Genomic DNA, 20,981 nt, shown 5'->3' on the forward strand with positions numbered 1-20,981 from the left:
TGCTGTAGTTGGTTTAATGTTGGAAAAATACTGCACAACAAAAGCAACATTAATTCCGTAATGTTCTATTCGCTGCAAGGTTTTTATAATCCCTCTACTCATGATTTCCGAGTTTACCTAGTGGCCCATAAGGCACATTCGGGGGTCTGAGTGTGGGTTAAATGTGTTCAATCTGCCAGCGACACATTTTTATCGTTCTTCCTAATCGAGCTGGCAATGATGGTTAATGAAAGGTGAGGCACAGTCACAGTGCAATCCTTGGAGGTTAAAGAATACTGTGGTTAAAATGCCTCCATTTGTATCACGGTAACGAATGAAAGTGTTCTTGTAGTGAGAGCAGCTGCAATCAACAATCATACATTGACAGAAGATTTCAAGGACAACTGCAAATTGCCATGGTTACCTCCAGTGAGAGTTTTCATTGGTAAATCTCAGAGCAAGTTTTCTGAATAAATCTTCTGTATAAGTCACCTTAATGGTTCCGTCTTCACCTGCTGATTTCAAATCCCATTAGCTGGATGAGAGACTAAATTCCAAGCACTGAAGGACTCTGCATTGATTGCACTGTTATCTCGATGACTGTTTGATAACATTTCATCTTATTGAGCTTCTTTTGCTGGTGTTACTGTTCAGTGAATGATTTGTTTTACTCCCCCCCCCCTCGTTAGCTTCTGTTTTACTCAGCCATAGCTCTGCGTTAGCACTTCCTCCTCTGAGTCAGAAGGTTACAAGATTGCGGGTTCAAGTCTGACTCCAGAGATGAACACAAAATCAAAACTGCCACTTCAGTGCACCACCGAGAGTGTGATTCAGCTTCAGACGAGCTATTATTCAGCTGAGTACATTAAGCCAAGACACGTTCAGCCAGATGTAAAAGCTCCCAAGGCTCCATTTCAAGGAAGAGCAGGGCAGTATTCCCTCAATCCTAACCATTTGCTAATGCCTCAAATAGCAAAAAAAAAGTCCTTGTGGCCGTTGTGGGACCACACTCTGCATAAATTGGCTGCTTTTGTGTTTATAAAGGAATGATATAAATGTTGAAATGATTAATCATTACGCTTCCTCAATCCCTTCCAGAGGGGACTCGCTGTGCCACGGGATGGTCCCACACGCACTGGTCTTTGCTCTTTTATTGGTTGTTTTTCATTTATGAACGTGAACACGGGAATGGTAGCAGGCTACATGACCGTGGTGATTTGACCGTGTCAGCCACACTTAAATCTCCTCACCTCGGTTAGTACCTGGTCGAGATCTACCCATAATCAGGACCACAAGGAGACTGTTGGATCAGTCTGAGGAAGGATCCTGACCCAAAATGTCACCTATCCATATCCTCCAGGAATGCTGCCTGAGCCACTCATTTACTTCAACATTCTGTTTTTTTTTTGTAAACCAGCATCTGCAGTTCTTTGTTTCTACAATAAGATGCCAGAGTTGAGCCACATTCAGTCACACGAGTGTTGAGGACAACCATAGTGTTCCCAGGAGAGAAGGAATGGGTGACATTTTGGGTCGAGACCCTTCTTAGAGTCGAAGAGTCATAGAGTGATACAGTGTGGAAACAGGCCCTTCGGCCCAACTCGCCCACACCGGCCAACAATGTCCCAGCTTCACTAGTCCCACTTGCCTGTGCTTGGTCCATAACCCTCCAAACCTGTCCTATCCATGTACCTGTCTAACTGTTTCTTAAACGTTGAGATAATCCTAGCCGCAACTATCTCCTCTGGCAGCTTGTCCCATACACCCACCACACTTTGTGTGAAAAAGTTACCCCCTCGGATTCCTATTAAATCTTTTCCCCTTCACCTTGAACCTATGTCCTCTGGTCCTCGATTCCCCTACTCTGGGCAAAAGACTCTGTGCATCTACCCGATCTATTCCTTTCATGATTTTGTACACCTCTGCAAGATCTCCCCTCATCCTCCTGCGCTCTAATTCTTCAGATCATCTTTCAATCAGAAGAAGGGTCTCGACCTGAAATGTCACCTATTCCTTCTCTCCAGAGATGCTGCCTGTCCCGCGCTGAGTTACTTCAGCATTTTGTGTCTATCTTCGGTTTCAACCAGCATTTGCGGTTTAAACCAGCATCTGCACATTTCATCTGCAGTTCCTTTCTGCACATAGTGTTTCCATAGTGTTTTCCATTTCCCCTGCAATGAGTAGCCAACTCAAGATCAACCCTGGTTAGCACCAAGATTAGCACCTAGTTAGATATGGATTATAGGTTAGTACTTAAAATCAGAACCATGAGGAGACCGTTGGACAATATCCTCATTGTTCAACCTGTACCATAGATTGTGAGAGAGGAATCTTGTTCAGGACCTTCCTGCATTTGGGAAATTTAGGAAGAGGAGTAACTCATTAAGCTCGTACGACCGCCCCTCTATTCAATTAGTTACTGAACTTCAATCCCTTTACTCTCTTTCCTTTCATATACCTTGATAACCTTGCCAATTAGAAGTCTATCCTTTAAAACTTCATTTGGGCTCCGAGCCTTAATGGGGAAGAGAGATCAAAGTTTTGTTTGAACAAGTGCTTCCTGACAGTATCCCTTCACAATCTAAACTCAACTTTTAAGACTGTACCCCTTTGTTCTCGATTTCTCCCACCAGTGGAAGTTGTTTATTGGTATATAATTTATCTTGAGGATATAACAAATATAATGGATAAGGGAGAGCCTGTGGATGTGGTATATCTGGACTTTTATAAAGCCTTTGATAAGATCCCACACAAGAGATTAGTGTACAAAATTAGAGCACATGGTATTGGCGGTAGGGTATTGACATGGATAGAGAACTGGTTGGCAGACAGGAAGTAAAAAGTAGGAATTAATGGGTCCTTTACAGAATGGCAGGCAGTGACTAGTGAGGTGCCGCAAGGCTCGGTGCTGGGACCCCAATTATATACAATATATATTAACAATTTAAACAAAGTAATTAAATGTGACATCTCCAAGTTTGCAGATGACACAAAACTGGGTGGCAGCTGAGCTGCCATGAGGATGCTATGAGGCTGCAGGGTGACTTAGATAGGTTGGGTGAGTTGGCAGATGCAGTATAATCAGTGTTCATGCTCCACATGAGGTCGGAGAAAACCCACGCGTTCACGGGGAGAACGTACAAACTCCGTACTGGCAGCACCCATAGTCGGGATCGAACCCGGGTCTCTGGCACTGCAAGCGCTATAAGGCGGCAATTCTACCGCTACGCCACCGTGCCGCCTCTTGTGTTTAGCTAACTTCCCTTTACAAATTATTCCCCGTCAATGCAGCTCTTGCTTAAAAACAAAAGTCTGCTGCCTTTTAAGTTTACTTTTCCTCTGGCCTTTCTGATAAGATCTTGCTAGTTTGAAAACCCAAGTACTGCTATGAGTTGAAGGGTGCCATTGTGAGTAGTAAACAGTTCTGATGAAGAGAAGATTTAAATTAGCACCTTACCTGTCCCCTTCAGAATATCCCAGTGAAACATTTTAGAAGTAGATTCAATCCTGAAATGGAGCAGCCTCTTTGTACACACCAAACTCCCAGAAACAGATAAAATGTTTTTATGATGTTGTTTGAGGGATAATTATTGTCTCGGGAATTGCTCTTCTTCAAAACAGTACCTTGAGATAATTTAAGTCTAACCAAGAGTGAGTAGTTTAATGTCTTTTCAAGCTTCTGTGAGTGCAGCGTCTCAACCTAAATTTTTGTGCTTAAATCTCTGGAATGGGGTTTGGACCCACGGGGATCTGATTTGGAGGCAAGATAACAATGTCACAGGGTCTGAAATGCACAAATACAAAAGGCACGTCCTCCTCAAAGCTATCACCACATTGTTGCCCATTAAAAGGATGTTTCACAAGTTACATAAGTTATAGGAGCAGAATGAAGCAGTGAATTGCTTGATCAGTTGACATACTGAAGTTATTTTCTTGTTATTCTGTTGCTCAGATTATTCATGAATAAACATAAATACGGCTTTGAGAGAGACTCAATGCTTTATTACCTTTTGAATGTCTGACGTATCTAGCCATGTGAAGCTTCTTTGTGAGGAACTGCATTCAATACACTCAACAACTTGCGCAGATCAGTTAATGTATTAAAACATTTCAAGTTGCTTCACAGAAATCTTAGTCAGTCGTAACCAACGAAAGAGATTCTGGGTAAGTTGATCAAGAAGGTTGGTCAGAGTTAGGTTTTAAAAGAGAAAAGGGGGTCATGGTTCGAGGTGCAGGTTTATAGGTAGAATTCCAGGGCACAGAGTCCAGAGAGTCAAAGCAGACTTGTCACTGATGCAGTGACAAGAAGCCCAGGAGGTGAGAGATGTGAAGAAAATTAGAGTCTTCTGAGGATTTGTGGGACATGACCCTGCAAGAAGGAACGAGGCATGGAGTGAATTTAAACGCATTATGTCATTAAACAATTGAACTGGGTGGGGATTCCTGTCCCTCATTTGGATTTGGGATTTGTTTGATGATTGTTGGAACAAACATAGAAACATAGAAAATAGATGCAGGAGGAGGCCATTTGGCCCTTTGAGCCAGCACCACCATTCATTGGCTGATCATCTACAATCAGTAACCCGTGCCTGCCTTCCCCCCATATCCCTTGATTCCACTAGCTCCTAGAGCTCTATCTAACTCTCTTTTAAATTCATCCAGTGAATTTGTCTCCACTGCCTTCTGTGGCAGAGAATTCTACAAATTCACAACTCTGGGTGAAAAAGTTTCTTCTCACCTCAGTTTTAAATGGCCTCCCCTTTATTCTTAGACTGTGTCCCCTGGTTCTGGACTCCCCCAACATTGGGAACATTTTTCCTGCATCTAGCTTGTCTAGCCCTAAGCATGCCTCACACTGACATATCGGGTGTTCTGAGTGACACCAGTCCTTGTATTTAGCATGTGTAGGAAGGAACTGCAGAAAAAGGGTCTCGACTCAAAACGTCACCCATTCCTTCTCTCCAGAGATGCTGTCTGTCCCGCTTTCCTACACAAGGAACTACAGATGCTGATTTAAACCAAAGGTAGACACAAAAAGCTAGAGTAACTCAGACTAAAGAAGGGTCTCGACCCGAAATGTCACCCATTCCTTCTCTCCAGAGATGCTGCCTGTCCCACTCAGTTACTCCAGCATTTTGTGTCTGTCTTATTTTCAACTGTGTCTTCTAGAATAGATTTTGTGGTGAATTGAGCATTGAAAGGTCCTGGCAGCTGTTCAGCCACTATTGGATGCATAAAACAGTTGAATCTATTTATTTCCAAAGGAAGTCCAATAATTATTGCTCTTTAGCGCTAAAATGGGCAGTTCAGAGCAATAGGTCTATGCAGGTATTAATATTCAATATGAGACTCCTCTCATCTTTCTTATCTAACCTTTTCCATATGTATCTCAATTCCTTTTGTCTCCTCTGCTTTTCTAGCATCTCCATAAATGAATTATGTCTGAGCTAATTTATTTTGTTTGTTTCTTTAAAGTGGGCCCTTTTATTAAGAGTGAAAAAAATCCCATGTGCCCTCAAATCTAATTTCTCAAGATAGCAACATGCCGCTTATTCAGGTACCGATCAAAGATTGTCCACCTCAAGCCTCTACATAGATTAAATCACAACTGGTTAAATGCTTGCGTAAACATTGAATTCTCCAATTTTAGGTAACATTCCTTCCTCTACCTTCATAATTCACAACCCTTCAATCCCTTTGTCTCACGACTTCTGATTTACATCTCTGGACTTTGTCCACAATCTGCTTATCAACCCTTTTACAGCTTACTATTTCTAGAGGATGTTAATACTGTAGCTATCTAAGAGTAGAGAGTCATGGGTAGTTAATTTGTCATTCTGGCAAATAATTTGACCAAAGGGTTTATTTTGCAGATATATTTTGGAAAAATGTTGTTCTGCATTGTTGACCTGAGTGAAGAAAGTTTATTTGTACTATTTAACTGTGTCACGAGTTATTAGCACCACTTAAATATCTTATAAATCAAATGCACAATTTAAACAAATCATGGGTAATTTGCACTATTTAAAATGGCCACAGATAATCATCATTATTTAAGCATGCAATGTGTAATTTTCATCACTTAAATGAGCCACATGCTTTGAATAATGATTCTGCAAAATGTCTTGATTAATCATAATGGAGGCACGAACAGCATGCAGTATCTGTTATTAAATAATCATGTCCTGATATCTGATCAACAACATAGATTTACTATAAACCTTTCCATTACCAGCAGCAAACATTATTTTTGTCTCAAAGGAACCAATTTCCTTTTACTCTCTTTATTTACTATATTTGAATACCATAGTCATCTAGTCACTTTAGCGCGAGCAAGGTTAGGAGGTACAACAAATAATCTATTTTCCAGCACATAGTCAACTTACTCAGCAAATCAGATTCAGATTAAAAAGCAAGAAAAGCAAACATCAGGGTTAGGTTTATTATTGCCACGTGCAATGAGGTACAAATAAAAACTTTGTTTTGCATACTGTCCATACAGATCAGATATACTATACATAAATACAATCGTCAAACTCAAGTACAATAGGAAGAACAAAGGGGCTGTATTGCAGCTATAGAAGAGATTTAAAACAGTCAAGCAATGATGGTAGATCTTCCTCTGGGAAGAGCACATAAAGGGTTGCCTATCTCCGGCACCCTCTTGTCAACTTAAGAAAGAAACCTTAGCAACTTCTAATAAAAGGACAATCATTTCTGAAAAATCGAGTGGAAGTTTGTTGTTCTGATCTTACTTCTGCAGAGTGTTTGGGCTTGTGTTAGAAACACAGAAACATAGAAAATAGGTGCAGGAGTAGGCTATTTGGCCCTTCGAGCCAGCACCACCATTCAATATGATGATGGCTGATCATCCAGAATCAGTACCCCGTTCCTGCTTTCTCCCCATATCCCTTGATTCCGTTAGCTATATTTAACTGAAATACAGCTAAAAGCTATATTTTAACTGCAATGTTAATGCAAGTTGTTATTTAACCTGAGGTGGGGGAAACATTAATGCCTAGCCCTGCACTTCCTTCACCACTGTCCATGCACATGTATCCACCAAGAATCTTTGGGAGCCACGGCTTTTCAAGGAGCTGAAACATGCCATTTTATTTCCTTCTTTATGCAAGGAATCGGGGCAAACTGTAAATCCTGGACTTCAGTGGGATCTGCTAATTGTCCAGATTAACATATACACTATTAAGAACTGAATTATAAAGTGAGAGGGGGAAAATTTAATGGAGATGTACGGAACAAGTTTTTTTACACAGAGAGTAGAGGGGGCCTGGAATGCATTGATTGCCAGGGGTGGTGGTGGAAGCAGATACAATGATGGTGTTTGAGAGGCTCTTGGATGGGCACACGGAAGTGCAGGGAATAGAGGGATGTGGATCATGTACAGGCAGATGAGATCAGTTTAACTTGCCATTAATTTTGGCACATTGTGGGACATAGGGTCCATTTCCCAGTAACCAAGCAAAATCCATGATGCTGCATGTATCTGCGGAGTAGACTTGATGGGCTGAATGGCCTAATTCTACTCCTATTCCTTATGACATCGTCATTGTTCATTATTTGGTCCACCACAATAATGTCGTCGGCAAATTGTCAATGCAAATTGTCAATACTTTAGGGCAGCGTGGTGTGGCATAGTGGCATTTGCTGACTTACAACGCTTGCAGCACCAGAGAGCTGGGCTCAACCCCGATTACGGGTGCTTTATGTACGGAGTTTGTACGTTCCACCCGTGACCGCGTGGGTTTTCTTTGAGATCTTTGGTTTCCTCCCACACTCCAAAGATGTACAAGTTTGTCGGTTAGTTGGCTTGGTATAAGTGTAAATTGTCCCGAGTGTGTGTAAGATATTGTTAATGTGCAGAGATTGTTGGTCGGCACGGACTCGGTGGGCCGAAGAGCCTGTTTCCGCGCTCTATCTCTAAACTAAACTAAATTATATTACAGACAAGCATTACGCTTTCGGCCACTGATCAAAATATTACTTCAACGACTGTTTTCCAATTATTAAGTTAGGAACAATTCTTCGTGTCATTAATTACAAAACAAAGTATATCCGCAAAGTATATTTATTGAAATCCTAATACATTATGCATTCTCTCTTTTCTATTCTGCATGGCTATACATTTTAAAGCAAGTGCCCCTCCAGGTTCAAAACCTGTTGCACAGTTAGGTTTAAAATAAATTGCAATTCACCTAGTTGAATTAGAAGTTAGGCTTTTCTGATCGACAGCTAGTTTTGATGATAGGGCGATGGCATGTCTTTTGCAATATGCTTAGTACTAAGAGTACTTAGTACTACACATCTTTAGCAAAATATGTTGCTAATAAAAAATAACTTGAATTTCTGTTTGTTCAAGATCCCTCAAAGCATTTTACAGCCAATGATGTACGAAGTTTAGTTACTACTCCAATGCAATTGATGCATGAAATATCAAAAAAGATTGCAAGAAATGTCACAAGAAAATGTGTTCTTGAGTGATTAGTTGAATGACCATGATACAGGAGAGAGTGGGGCTTCACTGGAGAGAACTTTCCTGCTCTTTTCCAGACACCATCATGGGTCCTTTTTATAGCCAATTGAGGAGTAGTTGGGACTTTGAGACAAGATAGTTCCTTTGAAAGCGCAGACCCCACACAATACTGTTCTGGAATTGTGACATTGCTTTGTGTAAGTCTCTAGAGTGAGATAGTCCACTGACTCAAAGATCTTAAAAGTTATCAATTGAGCAATGGATAACATTGTATTTCTTCAATTGTAAAACCTTTAGACTCTTCTGAACTTGTGATATGTACAGTACATCTTCCTTTCTCAAGATCACAGCTGGTCAGTAACTCAACCAGATTTGCACAAACGTAATGCATATTCCTTAAAACATTATTACTTTGTAATAAATTCAATGAGCTATCAATGCGTTGGGGCCAAATGTAGTTAAAGATGCTTCAGATGCAGACCAGTTTTTTCCAGCGTTGTGCGGTGTGATGCATTCTCTGCTCTGTTTGGAATGTTTGACATGATTCTGATGTTAATTTTGTGTCCCCTCTCAAATCCCACCCTCCTCTGTACATATGTGGTGATCCTTTTGCCTAGACCTGGTGAACCATTTCTGTGAGCAGGTCCTCAGTTTCTTGCTTTGTCCCTACTTTCCCACTGTAGCCCCGTCCTCCCCTGCTGTTGACTCCGTACCCTTGCAGCGCACGGGCAGCCAGAACACAGCCACCTACCAGAGGCCAAGTTATGCCACCGGACCAGCTGCCAACTACGGGGACCCTTACCGGACACTCCAGTATTGCCCCTCCATGGAATCGCCATACAGCAAGTCTGGGCCAGCCATTCCTCCCGAGTGCACCTTGGCACGGTCACCTTCCATCGACAGCATTCAGAAGGATCCCAGGTGGGTGGTAGCTTCTTCGTTGCTTTCCCCAGCAGATATTGTGAAGAAGATGGCTAACTTTTAGTGTTACAGAGAAATGTTAACTGTATAAATACATTTTTTCCCTTTCTTCCTCAATCCCATCACAAAATCTTTCCTTTTCCATTTGTCGTGCACCTTCACTATCACAATAGTAGCTTCTCCAAATGTTATTCTTGACAATCACTGGGGCATGAACATGTGTAGTGTGTGTGGGGGGGGGGTTTGAGTAATTATTCCCTGTGAAGAAAGTTTTCATCTTTAGTCAGTCATTTCCATTCCATCCCGAAAACCAGGACATCTATAATTTGGAAACATCTCATGAACCAAGATGCCCCAACAGGCTGTTTTTGGTGGACTGCAAGGTCTGAGATGATCTGGACTGTGATCACCTGAAGATTATCTTCAATTCCACTGAATGATTACCAAGCCATTGTGTGCGCTACAAAAAAGTACAATTTATTTTCTGGTCTCAGCACAACTCATTTGCTGAGAATACACTCTGGAAACTCATCGGAAGTTGAATTATTGATGGTTTAATTTATGGGAATGTCTGCTAACACTTCCACTGCTTGTTTACAGTATGGAAACAGGCCCTTCGGCCCAACTCGCCCACACCAGCCAACAATGTTCTAGCCACACTAGTCCCACTTGCCTGAACGTGGTCCATATCCCTCCAAACCTGTCCTATCCATGTACCTATCTAACTGTGCAGTGGTTGCCATTCTTTGGGACTGTCATTGGCTCATATCTGAAGCAATTTATTTTCTTAAGTTATCCTTTCTCTGTCCTTTAAGGTTTGCTGCCTTTGCAACCAAGCATAAAAAGCTGATAAATTTCTTATGCAAGTTCAGGGTTTATCAGTATGAAGTCTTTGCATTCAGTGGTATTAAATTAAATCTTTGGAATTTCTTGATAAATTCAAAGTTTCCACTTCAATATATTTTCTTTGCCCTCAATTTTTGCCTCATATCTCAAGGCTGTCACGTTATCTCGAGTAATCTGCCTGTAAAAATGTTTTAAGATTGGAAATATATAGACTAGACTTGCAAGTTGCTAAAGTTCTGTGCTGTTTAATAATGCCTATCGAGTTTCTGTCTCAATGCTCACAAAGACCTTGGGTTTTGCCTCAAGCTAGTTATTACTTTCAGGTGGGTCAAACAACATCGCAGTGACACAGTGTCTGGATTCATTAACAAGAACCACATTTGGTTCAGGTTGGTGCGCTGTAATGTTTCTGCATTTTTTTCTTTTCTTGTGATCGAATGCAGGGAGCAAACGATTGTGAAATCCTGCACGAATGCACTAGGGTCAGCAGTCTAAAGCTATGATCCTGAGCTGGCATTTGTATTTGCCCTTACTTGATTAGCGCTTCAAAGGAATGCACCACAGTTCACACCCCAACCTAGTTCACTTTGCTTTGTGAGTGAGATCAATTCCTATTTCTGTGAAGATGGTCTTATTAACAGCAAGAGAGAAAAAAAAATCTTATCTCGTCAGCTGTGGAACTTTTTAGAAATCGTTTTCTGTTCTCTATGCAGAGCAAAAGTTCAAAGGCGTCAGGAATACAAATCAAACCAAGAAAGCAGCACAATGTGAAAGGCTGCATCCTTTTGTGTCCGCCTGAACACTATTTGAATATTTTGTATACTTGCAAACAAAATCCTGCTAGATCGTTGCAGTCATTTTCAGTTCAGAGCTCCCATTTCTCCTGCTTTCCTATTTGTAACTTTTTTTTCTTGACGTCTCAAAACCTCCCACATAAGATTAGAATTTTCTTTGAATTCAATTTTGAAATTCAGCAACTGTTCTCTCACTGTCGGCCGAGTTTGAGTCGAGGTGATGAATAGCAATTCAGATTACTTTCATGGATTTTTGGGAGCTTACTGAACTAAACTGAAGCTCCCACGATGGAGTACAACAATCCCCCCAAGTTAGAAGAGGGTTATTGAAGTGTCAGGAAAATAAAGGTCAAGTTGGGAGGAATGAATTTTCATTGAATGCTTATGTTTATTAATTATACAAGTAATGGAGATGGTGGATTTTTTGCTGTACAAGGCTAAGCACTTCCAGAAACACATTTTACCAGACAAGAAGAAGACCAGAAGAACACTCGTTTTTATCTTTTTCATGAGATATTTCCTATTCCATTGGAGGAGGTGGCAATGAGTCCCCTTCTTGACCTGCTTCATATCAGATATGAAGATAAAGTGCTAGTCAGGGCTATATGTTTTTGACAGTTATGCTGTCCTATCTGCAAGCTATTTCCAAGGCATAGTTGTACATAACTTGAAGATGGTGATATTCTTGTTTGCTTGCTGTCCTTGTTCTTCCAGGTGTTTTTTTGGGAGGTGGTGTGAAATAAATCCTGATAAGTTGGTGTAATACATTTTGTAGATTGGTAATTTTGTAGATGGGAGCAATGTAATTCCGATGGGTGGAGGAGGTGCTGATGAAAAGGCTTCTCATTCTAGATGGTGCTCATAGAGTCATACAGCACAGAAACAGGCCCTTCGGCCCAACTCACCCATGCTGACCAAGGTGTCCCATCCAAGCTAGTCCCATTAGCCCCCATTTGCTTTCCTATTCATGTACCTGTCCAAGTGTCTTTTAAATGCTATTATAGTATCTGCCTCAACTACCTCCTTTCGTTCCATATTTCCTCAATCTTCAGCCCGTCTTCTTAAATGTTGCACTCTCATTCACACAGGGAAAGTAATGTTTTAATCATCTCCTGGTTGCATTTTATACTTTAATCGTCTCCTGGTTACATTTTATACATATGGAAAAATTTGGGGGAATGAGGAAGTGAATCATCACTGCTGAAGACTGGGCCTCTCACCTATGCATAGCCTTGGCATCGATTGTTTCTGGTCAGGGTTTACCTGGTTGTTGATGATGGAACATTTGTATCTTTAAGATAGCTTTCATTCGTTTGGAGATGGTCATGTGTGCTGTGAATTTTGGTTGTCCTCGATTAGCCTTAGCCTGGATTTTGTTCAGGTTCGGCTACATGTAGGTGAGAACTTCTTCATTATTTCTGAAGTTGTGAATGTAGCATTCGGCAATCAACATTGCACATCTCCAGGATTAGCCTCATAATGGTGGAAGGCCGCCACGAAAGGAATTGGCAACAGCATTCACTTCCTATCATTCTTTGCAGTTGACTTACCTTTGTGGGTGACTGTTTAAAAATGTATAATCTTTTTACTCACACAATTCATTGTGTCCTAATGGAAACACTCTTGACTATGTCAAATAGCCCTGTGTTTCCCATATAGAGTCAGAGCATCTTGCAGTGTGGAAATTGGCCCTTCAGCCCAACCTGCCATCTTGGTATAAATGTAAAAATTGTCCCCAGTATAGGATAGTGTTAATGTGCGGGGATTGTTGGTTGGTGCGGACTCGGTGAGTCAAAGGGCCTGTTTCCGCGCTGTATCTCTAAACTAGACAAAACTAAACATTGTCAATAGACATGCTAAGATGCTGAAACAAACACAGACAATAACTATTTGAAATATAGTATGAGGTTTGGATACTCTGCATTGACTAGTGAATGGCTGTGAACAAGAATTTACAATGATTTGAGTTACTGACCAGTATTGTTTTTAATTTCCTGGTTTGGGATGATAACATTAAAGTGCTTGATTTAAATTTTCTCCTTTCTTCAATTAAGCACTTTCATTTAACGAGCTGGTTAATGTTTTGTTACATGCTCATCTACTTAACTCCATCCTTAATTCTGTTTTTCTGCTTTTTTATTGTTCTGGAGAGTATTGATTTTCTTTCTACACATCCCCTTGCCAGATTTTGATGGTGCCAATTTTTGAGCAAAGAATTTTTGAACAGAATGAAATGGAAGGAGCTTGCTATAATATTGGACTGTCCACAGCCTATGCAAAACTATTTACAGCCAATTATGTGCTTTTGAAGTGTGGTCACTGGTGGTGATGCAGGAAATGTGACTGGCAAACTACACATGGCCAGGTGTCACAAAACAGTAATGAGATAATATCCAGGTAATCTATTGTGTTTGAATGAAATTTGTGAGGAGTAAGTATTGGCTGGAAGAACCAGAATACGTACACAAGGGAGAAAATAAAAATCTGATGTTTATTGTCTTTATTGCCATTTTTCCTTGTAAGATTATGTTAACTTATGAGACTTGGTTGTTGGAATTATTTACTCACTGCTCTATCAGCCTGTTCATGGTAATTATCTGGACTCTTTCTCCTGTCATGTTAAGCAATGCTCCATAGCCAGCACATTCTACTCTACATTCCAACTAGCATCCATGTTGTGTCCTTAATTCAGTTAAACTCTCATTTACCTGGCATCCATCTTGTATCGTCATCTAACCATTAAGCAATTTCATTGCAAATTCAGTACAAAACATTGTTATTTAAAGAGGTAAGGCGATGTTCTGGAATGTTCTGGCGTACAAAACATTGTTATTTAAAGAGGTAAGGAGATGTTCTGGAATGTTCTGGAGTACAAAACATTGTTATTTAAAGAGGTAAGGAGATGTTCTGGAATTTGGAGGGTTTGTACAAAGAATACCCCAAACTTGATGCTGCCAAAGGAGGAGATAACTAGGACCCTGATCCAAGAACAAGGTTACAAATGGCATCTTGTAAGGTGCAGAGGCAGGTAGTGTGGTTTGGAGAGGAATCACATAAGTCTGGATTATTGGGTGAATTAATCACATTTGCAGGTTGTTAGATACCTGAAGGATGTTATTTAAAATGTGTAAAAGATAAAGATTTATATTGAATTAATTAATACGAAGGGCAAGAGGAAGAGTTACAAGCAAAAGGGAGCGTCTGTTGAAGGAATATTGAAGTGTTCAAAAGAAGGCCAAATGTCTTTCTCGGAGAGAGTGATGATTTTTTGCTAGGAAGCGGATGAATGGAGCAGGTCATTGTATTTGCTGTACTGCAGGTCAGTAAAGAGATAAAGCCTTTATCGTGATTCTTGAGTACTTCCTCCATTTCACTTGTTATTGTACTAATCCCAGCACATTGCTTACCGAAAAGCAATTTGCAGACTAATCAATGACCCCTATCTCCAACATACTAATTCAATTATGAGTGATAATTAGTTGACACAGTGTTGAGATCAAAGATTGGGGACAGTGTGCAGAGGAACTGCTCTTTAGGTTCATGGAGTTCTCAGTGGACCATTAGATCCTTTATTTCAGGTCAGATTTTTTTCAGTAATAGCTTGTTTTCTAGCCACTCTGGCTTATTAGTTGCATACGGGTGCCTGTGCTCTGCTGCTTTCAACCAGCCAGGGCCCTGGTACCATTGCAAGTTATTTAGGAAATCTTATGGCAGGCTCACAATATATTCCTGCTTATCTATCTTCTTTTGCATTTGCGATTTTCTGCTTTCCTCTCACTAAACTAGATTTTATCGCAGTTCACTCCTATTTTTTTTGTATCAAGTTCTGTCAGAATGTATTTTCTGCTTTGAATAGGCTGTCATTGTTAAATTTCTAGTGCATTATTAAATATGCCTGAACATTTTTCAAGATTGTGCTCCAACAGATAACAGCAGCTTTCCCTTTGCCTCAGATGAATGTTCTATATATCACTAAATGTTGAATTAAATATTTTTTTTGTAAGATCTTTCTACTCCAGCAGATAATGGAAGCATTCTTAATACAGTACTTGAATATTTTCTTTATCATTATATGCTGAAGGTAAGGTTCTTTTAATCTTTCTGTAGAATCTTCAAAAATGTAGATTTACGGCAAACCTTTTTCAGTTTCAAGTACCCAATACTATGAATTATGGGGAAAGGAATTGGCACAAAGTATGTAAAGGGGTAAAAGAAGATTAAAGTAATGGTGCAATTGAAAATATTGAATTAATGGTTTACGTTTATTATTGTCACATATACTGAGGTACAGTCCAAAGGCATGCGATCAATGCAATAGGCAGTCTTGTCCCTAACAACTCTTACTGCAGAAAGCATTTTATCAGGATGTACCACACCATGGTTTGAGAACAGCTACATCCAAGACCGCAAGAAATTGCAGAGAATTGTGGATGCAGCCCAGACCATCACATAAATCAACCTCCCTTCCATTGATTCCATTTACATTTCACGCTGCCTCGGCAAGGCCACCAGCATAATCAAGGACGAGTCTCACCACGGTCACTCACTCTTCTCCCATCTCCCATCTAGCAAGATGCACAAAAGTGTGAAAACACCTCCCTCCAGATTCAGTGACAGTTTCTTCCCTGTTGTTATCCGGCAACTGAATCATCTTATCAACAATTAGACAGCAGTCCTGAGCTACTGTCTACCTCATTGTAAACTGTCGGGCTATCTTTAATTGGACTTTACTGGAATTTATCTTGCACTAAAGGAAGGACGTCCTTGCTGTTGAGGCAGTGCAGCTTAGGTTCACGAGCTTAATCCCTGGGATGGAGGGACTGTTATACGAGGAAAGATTGGAAGGACTGGGCTTGTATTCACTGGAGTTTAGAAGGATAAGAGGGGATCTTATAGAAAGGTATAAAATTATAAAAGGACTGGACAAGCTAGATGCAGGAAAAATGTTCCCAATGTTGGGGAGTCCAGAACCAAGAGCCACAGTCTAAGAATAAAGATGAGGCCATTTAAAACTGAGGTGAGAAGAAACTTTTCTACCCAGAGAGTTGTGAATTTGTGGAATTCTCTGCCACAGAAGGCAGTGGGGGCCAATTCACTGGACAAATTTAAAAGAGAGTTAGATAGAGCTCTAGGGGCTAGTGGAATCAAGGGCTATGGGGAGAAGACAGGCACAGGTTACTGATTGTGGATGATCAGCCATGATCACAATGAATGGCGGTGCTTGCTCGAAGGGCCAAATGGCCTCCTCCTGCACCTATTTTCTATGTTTCAAAATGTTATTCCCTTTATCACTGATTTGTACAGCGTAGAGGGCTCGATTATAATTATGTATAGTCTTTCCACTGACTGGTTAGCACGCAACAAAAGCTTTTCATTGTACCTCGGTACACGTGACATTAAATTAAACTAACTGACTAAATAAGAGCAAAGCGTAGATGCAGAGTGCATAATTTAGATCTCAGCATTGTAGTGCATCAATTCCATAGTCAAAGTCCAATTTCGGCAATGGGGTAGATAGTCTGATAACAGTGGGGAAGAAACTTTCACTGAGTCTAGTAGTGCACGCTTTCAAGTTTCTGTATCTTCTACCAAATGGGAGCAGGGAGAAGAAGGAATGACTGGGAAGGGGCAAGTCTTTGATTATGTTGGCTGCTTTTCCAAGGCAGGGTGAAGTGTAGAAGGACTCAATGGTTCGTGTGATGGACTGGGCTACATCCACAATTTCTTGCAGTCTTGGCCAAAGCTGCTCCCAAACCAAGCTTGATGCAATCTGACAGTACGCTTTCTATGGTGCATCTGCCAAAGTGTGTAAGAATCATTGGAGAGATGCCGAATTTCCTCAAGTCTCCTCAGGAAGTAGAGGCATTAGTGTGCCTTCTTGGCTGTTGCCAAACATTAACATTTTAATGAGCATTAAATCGAATAAGACACAAAACAAATACATAAAGATTGTAAACAGGAAGCATGCTGTGTGATCTATGCTTTATCCCCCATACAAAGTGCCCTAATCCCAATCTTTGCTGCAGTGTATTGTATAGCTTCATAAACAGTTGCTGTGAAAATGCTTCCCATGCTCTCTGCCCTAGGTATCTCAGAAAAATAATGATTGCATTCATAAGGTGTCTTTCTCGATGTCAGAACATCCCAAAGCACTTTATAGTCAATGGGACGTGAATGGAAGTTTAATCGCTAATGAAATACAGGATGTGTGACAGCCAATTAGTCCATGGTGAGATCTTATAAAAATGGATTCACTGTCTTCAAGTAGGGAGAAATAATCTCCTCTCTCCCCATCGCTCATCAACAGAACTGGTGTCAGACAAGTGAATAGTGGCTAGCTGCCACTTTGATCTAGGCAACCTTAAAACAAGCGAAGGCAGGCTTTAACCACATTTCATTTTTAAAGTCGTTAAACTTGGATTCGTTAATTTGGTTAGCATAACTTTCACCCAGCCTCGGTTTCTTTCTTAGTAACAGAATAAGTAAAATGTCACAGTACACGCAGTGTAGAAATTTATGTTGCATGCTACACTTGACTCGATTTTCTTTCATCCATTTGATAAATGTTATTTTCTACTCCTTTCTCCCTCACATGCTTCTCTAGATTTTCCCAAATGCATTTTTATTCTTCATCTTGACTATACCTGTTCGAGTGAATTCCCTAACATAAACACAAAATGCTGGAGTAACTCGGCGGGATAGGTAGCATCCCTGGAGAGAAGGAAATGTCACCCATTCCTTCTCTCCAGAGATGCTACCTGTCCCACTGCGTTACGCCAGTATTTTGTGTCTATATTTGGTTTAAACCAGCATCTGCAGTTCCTTCCCACACGAGTTCCCCATTATTATTTCTTTCTGAATCTATTATTTGCAATCTTTCATTTATATCCCTGTATAATTTTGGCCTTTCCCAGCAAATGGAAAAATATTCTTAAGCTTACCCTTCAAGCCACTTAATGATACAAAGTGTTCATTGAGGTAGAAGAAACTGTGCACCACTATTATATTTCAAAACAAAATCATTGGATTTAGTGAGCTAATGCAAAATCCATCAACAGACCTCGGAAAGCCTTCCTGTTCCATTTTATTAACTGACATGACCAAAAATGTAATTTTCGTCTTTATTTTTTCTTTATTGCTTCTTAGGATATGATTGTTATTGATAAGATCATCATTTATTCCCCTTCCCTTGCTTCCATGCATTATTTATAACCATCTCCCTGTTTACCGTTGAGAAATTAGTGATGACCTGCCTTTTACTCTTATGCTGGTCTATAGTCTATGATGACCTTTTTGGTCAGAGGGTGGTGAATCTATGGAATTCTTTGCCACAGATGTGTGGCTGTGGAGGCCAAGTCAATGGATATTTTTAAAGCAGAGATAGAGAGATTCTAGATTAATACGACTATCAGGGGTTATGGGGAGAATGCAGGAGAAAGGAGTTGGGAGGGAGAGATAGATAGATCAACCATGATTGAATGACGGAGTAGACTTGATGGGCCGAATGGCCTAATTCTGCTCCTATCACTTTTGACCTTTCCAAAAAATCTGCAGCTTGTTACATTTAGGTTGCGTGCTACGCTGTTGAGAGTAAACTACATTCATGGGGACTGGACCTACAGATCGTCTCCCTGAGTGAGGATAGCTTGGTTCCATCTCTGAAGGATTTGGGTGAACCAGTTGGGTTTCTTAAAAAATCCACGCGGTTGAAATAATTTTCATCATTAGTGTTCATTTCTGAGATATTGACATTCAGAGGTGTTCCTTGGCATTATTATGCCTGAATTAATAGTCCAGTGAGAGAGCTGCAACTTCGATCATAGTGATAAATGCGGTCTGTTATTGAGTTTCTTTCATTGTACATGTTCCCACCTAAAAGCAGTCTTTGTAAATGCATGGGGTCCTTGATCAGTGTAGCTGTCAATTCCAGGTGGACATATTGCAGGAGATTACATCGCATAAACATCCACCAGCAATGTCCCCACTGCCAAGCTCCCACCATTGCTTGTTTGATCGGATTGTTCTTGCAGTGGGAGAACCTTCTCACTTCAATCACCCAATTGATTTTCAGTCAAATAGTATTTTCCTCATCCATAGCTTTTATGACTAAAAAGAAAAATAGTCCAGAAAAAGAAAAATGCTTAAAATCCCTTGTGACTATTTTCTTGAATCATACCGCGTGGAAACAGGCCCTTCGGGCCAACTTTATGCCTACCAAGATGCCCCATCTGAGCTAGTCCCATTTGCCCTCATTTGGCCGATATGCTCTAATCTGTTCCATGTACCTGTCCATTTGTCTTTAAAATCTTGTTACGGTACCTGCCATAACTACCCCATCCCCGGGCACTTTCCCCTGCAACCACAGGAGATGCAACACCTGTCCCGTTACCTCCCACCTCAACCCCATCCAGGTGAGACAGAGGTTCACCTGCACCTCCCCCAACCTCATCTATTGCATCCGCTGCTCTAGATGTCAACTTCTTTACATCGGCGAAACCAAACGCAGGCTCGGCGATCATTTCGCTCAACACCTGCGCTCAGTCCACCTTAACCAACCTGATCTCCTGGTGGCTGAGCACTTCAACTTCCCCTCCCACTCCCAGTCTGACCTTTCTGCCATGGGCCTCCTCCAGTGCCATAGTGAGGCCCACCGGAAATTGGAGGAACAGCACCTCATATTTTGCTTGGGCAGCTTGCAGCCCAGCGGTATGAACATTGACTTCTCCAACTTTAGATAGTTCCTCTGTCCCTCTCTTCCTCTCCCCCTTCCCAGTTCTCCCTCTATCTTCCTGTCTCCACCTATATCCTTTCTTTGTCCCGCCCCCCTGACATCAGTCTGAAGAAGGGTCTCGACCCGAAACGTCACCCATTCCTTCTCTCCTGAGATGCTGCCTGACCTGCTAAGTTACTCCAGCATTTTGTGAAATAAATAACTTCCATTTGTACCAGCATCTGCAGTTATTTTCTTATACTGCCATAACTACCTCCTCTGGCAACTTGTTCTATATATCCATCACCCATTGTGTGAAAAAGGTGACCTTCAGATTCCTATTAAATATTTCCCCACTCACCATAAACATATAACCTCTAGATATTGAATCCCCTACCCTGAGAATAAGACTCTGTGCATTCACGATATCCCTTCCCATCATGATTTTATACACCCCTGTAAGATCACCTCTTGCCTCCTGCAGTCTAAGGAAAAGTCCTAGCCTGCCCCACCTCTCCATATAACTGAGGTCCTTGAGTCCTGGCAACATCCTCATAGATCTTCTTTGCACTCTTTCCAGTTTAATGGCATCTTTCCTATAGCGAGGTGACCAAAATTGAACAAAATACTCCCAAGTGCGGCCTCACCAAAGTCTTGTACATCTGTAGCATAATGTCTCACCATCAATTACCTGATTAATGAAGGCAAAAGCCTTCTTTACCAGCCGATCGTCCTGCAAAGCCACTTTCAGGGAACTATGTACTTATATACCTAGACCCCTCTGCTCTACAACAGTCCCCAAGGCCCTACCATTCAATGTGAAGGTTCTGTTCGGGTTTAACTTTCCAAATTGCAACACTTCACACTTATCTAAATTAAACTTTGTTCGCCATTTTTCAGCCTACTTGTCCAGCTGATCAAGATCCTGCTGTAATTCTCAATAACCATTTTCACTGTCTCCGACAGCACCAATTTTAATTTGTAAGAAAATAACTGCAGATGCTGGTACAAATCGAAGGTATTTATTCAAAAAATGCTGGAGTGACTCAGCAGGTCAGACAGCAGTCTGAAGAAGGGTCTTGGCCCGAAACGTCACCCATTCCTTTTCTCCACAGATGCTGCCTGTCCCACTGAATTACTCCAGCATTTTGTGTCCAACTTTGGTTTAAACCAGCATCTGCAGTTGTGTCCTACACTAGCAATGCATCTCACAATCTTATATACTTCGACCAAGTCTCCT

General features: G+C 41.0%; 1 protein-coding gene across 10 annotated transcripts in view; it reads left to right on the forward strand.

Annotated features, from left to right (window-relative positions):
- ctnnd2b (catenin (cadherin-associated protein), delta 2b) overlaps nt 1-20,981 on the forward strand; it is a 775,275-nt gene that overhangs the window by 540,525 nt on the left and 213,769 nt on the right. For all 10 annotated transcript variants that reach the window (XM_078415264.1, XM_078415272.1, XM_078415320.1 and 7 more), the window contains one exon: nt 9,154-9,391. In XM_078415264.1, coding sequence (XP_078271390.1) covers nt 9,154-9,391 — 238 coding nt within the window. The remainder of the gene's footprint in view (nt 1-9,153; nt 9,392-20,981) is intronic.

Source organism: Rhinoraja longicauda, chromosome 2 (assembly GCF_053455715.1).
Source record: "Rhinoraja longicauda isolate Sanriku21f chromosome 2, sRhiLon1.1, whole genome shotgun sequence".
NCBI lineage: Eukaryota > Metazoa > Chordata > Chondrichthyes > Rajiformes > Arhynchobatidae > Rhinoraja > Rhinoraja longicauda.